The sequence below is a fragment of the Aureococcus anophagefferens genome (genome assembly GCF_000186865.1).
Source record: "Aureococcus anophagefferens unplaced genomic scaffold AURANscaffold_1, whole genome shotgun sequence".
In the NCBI taxonomy this organism is placed as follows: domain Eukaryota; class Pelagophyceae; order Pelagomonadales; family Pelagomonadaceae; genus Aureococcus; species Aureococcus anophagefferens.
Window position 1 is genome coordinate 2,472,952 of NW_008705561.1, and position 7,749 is coordinate 2,480,700.

At 73.2% G+C, this 7,749-nt stretch overlaps 2 protein-coding genes across 2 annotated transcripts; one reads left to right on the forward strand and one right to left on the reverse strand.

The window, feature by feature from the left end:
* Positions 1–960: 960 nt before the first annotated feature.
* AURANDRAFT_60827 (hypothetical protein) lies at positions 961–3,049 on the reverse strand (the record flags this gene model as incomplete). Its single annotated transcript, XM_009034331.1, has 3 exons — positions 961–1,533; positions 1,558–2,421; positions 2,456–3,049. The coding sequence occupies 3 exons, from the start codon at positions 3,047–3,049 to the stop codon at positions 961–963; spliced, it is 2,031 nt and encodes a 676-aa protein (XP_009032579.1).
* Positions 3,050–4,428: 1,379 nt separating this feature from the next.
* Positions 4,429–5,448, forward strand: AURANDRAFT_2155 (hypothetical protein; the record flags this gene model as incomplete). The annotated part of the gene is made up of 1 exon (XM_009033838.1): positions 4,429–5,448. A coding segment is annotated over one exon (1,020 nt), but the record flags the coding sequence as incomplete, so codon positions are not given.
* Between the last annotated feature and the right edge of the window lie 2,301 nt (positions 5,449–7,749).

Sequence of the window (7,749 nt, forward strand, 5' to 3'; positions counted from 1 at the left end):
CGACGTTGAATCACCCTTTTCCTGCCCTGCGTGCCGCAGAGCGTCCGCGCGCCCGTCGTCGCGGTGCACTTGGACGCGACGACGCCAAAGTCCGCGAGCACGAAGCGCCGCGACGCCGACGCGCAGAGCACGTTCTCCGGCTTGAGGTCGCGGTGCGCGACCTGCCGCGCGTGGAGCCAGTCGAGCGCGACGGCGACCTGGCTCGAGACGTCGAACGCGAGCGGCGGCGCGAGGCCCGCGAAGCGCCGCGACCCCTCGAGCTTGCCGAGGCCGCTGCCGCTCGCCGCGCGCCGGGCGCAGAGCAGGTCGTGGACGTCGCCGTCGCAGAGCTCGGACACGAGGCACGCGACGCCGGGCGCCTCCCACGCGTCGAGGAGCTTGAGCACGAAGAGCGCGCCCGTCGACGCCGCGACCTCGAGCACGCGCCGCTCCAGGGCGAAGCGCCGCGTCGGCTGGACGATGGTCTTCACGGCGACGACCTCGCCGTCGGCGAGGCGCACGCAGGCGCGCAGCGAGCCGAAGGCCCCCTTGCTCAGCGTGCGCCCGCCGTGGCTCTCGTAGCCCCGCCGGCGCAGCAGGTCCTCGTGGACCTTGCCCCCGGACGCCCGCGCGTCCCGGTTCCGCACGGGCGGCATGGACCGCGACCGGCGCATGGTGGTTGAACGCGTCGCTCTCGAGGTTTGAGCTTGGGCAACCGCCTCGGATCTCGGTGAAAATGGCTGAGGACGACGGCGACGACGGCGATTCTCTCTCTCTAGCGCATTAGGCGACGCACCCCGCCTACGCGCCTGCCTTGGGCGGACGCGGGCACTGGGGGGGGCACTAAAGCCGCACCGGGCTCCGGGGGGTCTCCTCTTGAGGGGCCGGGTTACGCCGCTTCAAGCTGGACCTCAAACCTGGGACCTCGCCGCCGCCGCTCGCGCTTCGCGGGGGACCTCCGAGGCGCCGCCCGGGGGCCTCCTAGATCGCCGCCGTCTGGGGGGCGCGGCGGCCGAGGGCGAGCGGGTTGACGGCGACGGCGACGTCCGCGTCGGGCTCGCCGACGTCGTAGTCGTGGACGGCGCGCTTCGTCGCGAGTTCGACGCGGGGCGGCTTCCTCGCGCGGCCGACGCCGCTCCTCCCGAGCGCGCCGGGCGCGCCGGCGCGCGCGCGCGCGTCGCTCGCGGCCGTTGGCCGGGCGTCCTCCGCGGCCGGCCGCGCGCGGCGCAGGGCGCCGCCGAGGCCGCCCGCGATCCGCGCGGCGCGCCGCAGCTTCCGCGCGAGGACCGCGCGGCGCCCCGCGTCGGTCCACGAGTGGGCGTCGTAGTCGTCGGCCTCGTCGACGCGCCGCTTCGCCGCGCACGCGTCGATGGCCGCCGCGGCGGCGCGGTAGAGGCCGTACGCGAGGACCAGCGCGAGGATCGTGCCCACGAGGTTCACGGCCGTCGCGAAGTCGACGTTGCGGCGGCCGCGCCGCCCGCCCGGGGAGAGGAGCGGGCCGAAGAGGAGGGCGCTCACGACGGGCGCCACCGTGAACGCCTCCTCGAAGGCGACCTACTGGAGCGAGAAGGGCAGGACCGTGAGGCCGCCCAGGAGCGCGATCGAGACGCGGACCGCGGGCGACGGCCGCCACGCCTCGTCCGCGTAGATGCGCGCCATCGCGCGGCTCGACCCGTCGAAGACCCCGTCGTCGACGGCGTCGCCGAGGCAGTAGCGGCCGACGCGCGTGCCGTGGAGCTCCTCGTGCCACGCGGCGACGAAGAACGTCGCCGACGTCGGCAGCCGCGTCGCGAAGGGGAACCGCCGCACGCGCGTCGGGTCCTCGAACTTCGTGAAGTGCTCCTCCAGGAGCGACGGGAGCAGGAACGCGAAGAAGTAGACCTCGACGACGGCGATGATGCCGTAGTAGATGACGAACGCGGAGACGAGGTCGCGGACCCAGAGCCTCGTGCGGCCGTTGCCGAGCTCCGAGCCGTGCGCGACGACGTAGTAGGCGAGGCCGGCGACGAGCGCCGCGTAGGCGGCCCGGCCGGTGACGTAGGCGCCCCTCGTCGGCGTCTCCGGCGCCTCGTCGTCCTCCGCGCGGAAGTCGAGCGCGCGGAAGTAGATCGCGCGGCCCGTCGCGCCGAGGCGGGCGATGCGCTCGTACTCGAAGAGCTTGGCCTCGCGCAGCACCACGGTCTCCTCCGGCGTGGCGCCCGAGATGGCGCTGAGCTCGCCGTCGAGGTGCGCCGCGAGGTGGAGCCGCTCCTCGAGGATCGCGGTGACGTTCGCGACGAAGAGGCGCCGCGCGGGCACCCAGCACCACGCGCTCCGGTGCTGCGTGCGCAGCAGCTTGAGGTTCTTCACGGCCGCCGCGTCCGTCGCGCCGCTGATGATGCGCTGGAGCTCCTCGTCGCGCGCGAGCACGCCGTCCGCGACGGCCGGCGCCATCGCGCGGGCCTCGCGCAGCAGCGCGCGGACGTCGCGCGCGGACACGGCGCGCGACGTCGATCGCGAAGACGGAATGGGCGCCGTCCTCCGCGTTCGTGATGACGCGCTCGGTGAAGGACTGGGAGCCGTCGTTCTCGTACCACGCGACCGTGTCGTCGATGTAGGACGCCGACAGCGCGTCGACGTCGCCGTCGCCGTCGACGTCGATGGCGAAGACGGAGAAGGCGCCGTCCGCGAGCGTCGTGATGACGCGCTCGGTGAAGGACTGGGAGCCGTCGTTCTCGTACCACGCGACCGTGTCGTGGCTGTAGGACGCGGACAGCGCGTCGACGTCGCCGTCGCCGTCGACGTCGATCGCGAAGACGGAGTAAGCGCCGTCAAACGAGTCGGTGATGACGCGCTCCGTGAAGGACTGCGACGCGTCGTTCTCGTACCACGCGACCGTGTCGGCGTTGTAGGACGCCGACAGGACGTTGACGGCGCCGTCGCCGTCGACGTCGAGCGCGAAGACGGAGACGGCGCCGTCCGCCGAGTTCGTGATGACGCGCTCGGAGAAGGAGACGCTGGCGCAGGATTGAGCCAGGGAATTCGGGCAGCAGAAAAGGAGCAGCAGCAGCGTCGCACCGGCTGGCCCCATTGCGCCCGTCACAGGTCGAGTCCGGGCAGGCCTAGCCATTCCAATGGATTGCCCAATATCCAGCGGCGTTGAGGTCCATGTTGAAGTACAATGTTTAAGTTGAATCCCCAGGTTGAAGCGGCGTTTAACATATCCCACCGGCGGGATATGTTACTAGGTGGTACGACCGCGCGCGCGGCGGCGGGCGGGCGCGCGGGCGTTCCCGCGGGCCCTAGAAGTCCTCGCCGAAGTCCTCCATGACGAGGTCGTCGGCGTTCGTGCACCGCGTCTGCCCGGACTGCGCCGGCGGCCGCGAGCGGAAGCCGCCGCCCGGCGCGGGCGGCGCGTCGGTGCGGGGCTCGTCGGCCCGCGGCGGCGGCGCGTCGCCCCAGGCGCCGCCGGCCTTCTTCTTGGGCTTGGGCTTGGGCTTGGGCTTGGGCGCGTCGTCGCCGCCGTCGTCGACGACGACCTCGTCCTCGTAGAAGCGCCGCCGCCCGACGGGCACGAGCGGGTCGAGCCCCGCCGCGCCGCCGCCGCCCGCGTCGCCGGGCGTCCACGTCGACTTGGGCTTGGGCGCCGCGCGCCGCGGCTCCGCGGCCGCGGGCGCGTCCGCGGCGGCGGGCGCGTCCGCGGCGGGCGGGTCCGCGGCGCCGCCGGGCGTCCAGGTGGAGCCGCGGGGCGGCGCGTCGCGCGGCGCGGGCCGCTCCTCGATGCCGAGCGCCGCGAGGCGGTCCTCGAACGTGCTGTCCTCGGGCAGCGCCGCCGTCCGCTTCTGCGCCGCCTTCGCGGCTTTGAGCTCCTTGTACTTGTCGTAGCACTCCTTCTTGCCGCGGCCGTCGACGCGCTCCGCGACCCGCTTCCACCGCTCGTTCTTGTCGAGCGCGCCGTCGACGTCCTTGACGGCGCGCTTCAGGGCGTTGAGCTCCGCCTTGGTCCAGCCGGCCGACGGCTTCGCCGCCTTCTTGTCGGCCTTGGCCCCGGGCGGCTGCCACGAGCTCTTCGACGCGATCTCCTTCATCTTCTCCTTCGACAGCGACGCGGCCGGGGACGGGCCGCCGGACTCGAGCATGGCGTCGAGCGCGTCCATGGCCGCCTGATTCTGGCCGAGCCGAGGCTGCCCGGGCCCGCGCGCGCGGCAACGACGTCGAGCTACGCGGCATCACCGGCTGCTGGAGGCTGGCGGTGAAGCTGGTTAGCCGCGGGCGATTATGCGCAGCTAGGACGTCCATCACACAAGCGCGCGTACCCCCACGATGATCAGCTCCCTCTCGTCGGTGCCGCGCGGCGCCTGCGCCGCGACGCCCATCCGCCCCGAGATCGGCAACGCCGCCGACGCCATGGACGGCGAGACGCCGCCGGGCCTCGTCGACGTCGGCGAGGTCGAGCTCATGGAGGGCGGCGACAGCGACAGCGAGGCCGAGGACGACGAGATCAAGGACAGCGACGCCGTGTTCCTCTCCGGCCGCACGGAGGAGGACTTCTCCTGCCTCGAGGTGCACGTCTACGACGCGGAGGCCGGCACGCTGTACGTGCACCACGACGTCACCTTGCCGGCGTTCCCGCTGGCCGTCGAGTGGTGCACGATGGGCACGGGCGGCAACGCCGACTCCTTCGCGGCCGTGGGCACCTTCGAGCCCGTCATCGAGATCTGGGACCTCGACGTCATGGACCCGATGGAGCCCGTGATGTCGCTCGGCGCGAAGCCGCGGGCCGAGAAGAAGAAGAAGAAGAAGAAGCAGCAGCAGCGGCAGCAGGAGGCGTCGAAGCCCGAGCTCGCGGACGGGAGCCACGCCGACGCCGTCATGTCCCTGAGCTGGGCGCGCCACTCGCCGACGGTGCTCGCCTCCGGGTCCGCGGACGCGACGGTGAAGCTCTGGGATCTCAACGCGGGCGTCTGCGCGATGACGCTGAGCCACCACGCCGACAAGGTCGCCGCCGTCGCCTGGCACGGCGCGGAGCTCGCGGTGCTGCTGACGGGCAGCGACGACGGCACGCTCGCGGTCCGCGACGCGCGCGCCGAGGCCGTCGGGGCCTCGTTCGCCGTCGGCGCCAAGGTCGAGGCCGCGTGCTGGGACCCGTCGACGCCGACGACGGCGCTGGCCGCGGGCGAGGACGGCGCCCTCGTCGCCTTCGACATCCGGTCCGCCGCCGCGCCGCTCTGGACCTTCTCGCCGCACGGCGGCAAGGGCGTGCCCGCGGTATCGTTCAGTCGGAGCTACCGGGGCCTCCTGGCCACGGGCTCCGTCGACGGCACGGTCGCGCTCTGGGACGCGGCGGCGGGCGCGCCGACGCCCGTCGCGTCCAAGGCGCTCGCCGTCGGCCAGATCTACGCGCTCGCCTTCGACGCGGGCCCGGGCGGCGCGACGATCGCGGCCGGCGGCTCCGGCGGCTCCCTCGCGCTCTGGGACGCCCAGGAGGACGACGCGCGCGTCGCGGCCTGGTGGGTCGAGGGCGACAGGGCCATGTGAGTAACCCATCACGCGCGCGAGGTCCGGAGGCGCCGGCGGGGCGGCGCCGCCGACGGGGTTCGGAGGCGCCCGGGTCCGCTCGGTAGCCGGAGAAGGCTGCTGGGGGGGGGACGTCTGGTCTCGGGCTTCGGAGGTGTCGCAGTCATGCCATCGAGCCTCAATTGAGACCACGAACCCACCCCGGCGAGGCCTCCGTATGCTGGAGCGACTGTGTTAAATCCCACTTAGTTAAATCCCACTTATCAAGGGGGGGTCGTGGTAAAACCGGGGAGCTCGCGCATCCTCGGCTATCCGAATAGATCGCAATCACCCGCGCCGCCGGCCTTGAAAAAACTCCTGTCGGCGTCGCCCCCGAGGCGGGAAAAAGATCGACTGACTTCGGGCGAGAGAGCCGTGCCGCGCCGGCGCCCCTCGTCGCCCGCCCTTGGCGAGGCCGGCGCGCCCCCGCGCGCACGGGGGAAAAAGATCGACTGACTTCGGGCGAGAGAGCCGTGCCGCGCCGGCGCCCCTCGTCGCCCGCCCTTGGCGAGGCCGGCGCGCCCCCGCGCGCACGGCCTCGGCTCTCGGGGGGCGTGCGAGGCCCGGCCTCGCGATTCATCGTGACGGCGTCGCCGACGAGGAACTGCCTTCGTCGCGCCGCCGAGCCCCGCGCGGCGCCCCCGACGCTCGCCCGAGCCGCGCCCCGCTCCTCGCGCTCCGCGACCGAGACCATTACCCTCATGCCCCTCCACAGGCATTCGCGCCATACCAGTTACGCAGCTCACGCGAAGATGAACAAGTACTTGCTCCTCGCGCTCGCCGTCGCCGCGAAGGCCCGCGGGACCGTCGCGCCGCCGCCGGCCGTCGACGTCGATCGCTGGTGGCGGGCGAACGCGACGGCCGTCAAGGAGGAGGTCGCGCGGCACTCGATGATCTTCGTCGCGGGCTCCCCGAACAGCGGCACGTCGCTCCTGCGGACGCTCGTCGCGCAGGCGGGCCTCGCGGAGGGCATGGATAGGTGCACGGAGACGACGCGCTGCGGGACAACGAACATCGAGGGCCAGTGGCTGCTGAGGCTCGAGGGCCAGCGCTTCGTGTCGCCCGTCGTCGCCGACGTCTACAAGCCGGGCAACCTGTCGAACCACCTCACGGAAGCCGACGCGGTCGACGCGGACGCGGCGCTCGTGACCCTCTGGCGCATGTGGTCGCGCTACTGGGACATGTCCCGCGCCTACCTCGTGGAGAAGTCTCCCGCAAACATCATGAAAATTCGCTGGCTCGACGCGGTCTTCCGGCCCGCGAGGCGCGTGCGCTTCCTCGTCACGGTCAAGTCGCCGCTGACCCACAAGGGCGCCGAGGCGGCGGAGGCGCACAAGACCGCGGTCAAGGCCTGCGAGGTGAAGGCGCACAAAGAGCAGCGCCGCCGCGAGCGCCGTCCGACGACGACGAGGGTCGCCCGACCACCAACTTGGCGGCGCCTGGTCGGCGGCGCGCCGCGGAGTCGCGCGCCGCCGGGGCGAGTCGTCGCGAATCGGACGCGCGCGCCGCGGCGGGGCAACGCCAGCGAGTGCGAGGCCGCGGGCGGCGGCGCGCTCGCGGAGCAGCTCGCTTTCGTCGAGGACTGGGCGCGCATCCACGAGGTCCTCGCCGGGGACCTCGAGGCCTGGGACGAGGCGCCGGCCCGCGTCGGCGTCGTCCGCTACGAGCGGCTGTCGCTCACGTGCCCGTGCGAGCGCATCGTCCGCTTCGCGATGCCGGACCTGGCGCCGGGCGACGGCCGCGTCGCCGCGGCCTGCGAGCCCTCCGCGTGCCGGCGGTCCCGGCGGCTCAACCTCCACAACGCCAAGATTGGCATCAAGTTCCTCTCCGACGCGTCCGGCCTCGCGCGGCTCCGCGCGTTCCGCGACTTCCTCGACGCCGGCGGCGCGAGGACCGGCGACCCGGCGGGCTGGGCGCGCCTCGTCGCGCTCGACGCCCGGACGTCGGCGCTCGGCTACTCGCTCCTCGAACCTCATTCGCACTACGACCCCGCGTCGCCGCGCGTGACGGACCGGTGGGCGCCGTGGAGTCTCACGCCCATGGCCGTCAAAGCGGTCGTCGAGCGCAACGCAATGACGGGGAAGGACGAGGCGCGGCTCGACGGGGGGGCGTCGCCGGGGTCATAATTAGTAGACGCACAAGCAAGCAACCCTGGAGTAAGCGCGGCAAGCAACCCTAGAGCCGCGCGCGCCGTTCGTCGGGCGCTCGCGACTACGCTTCGGCGTCGCGGGGTAG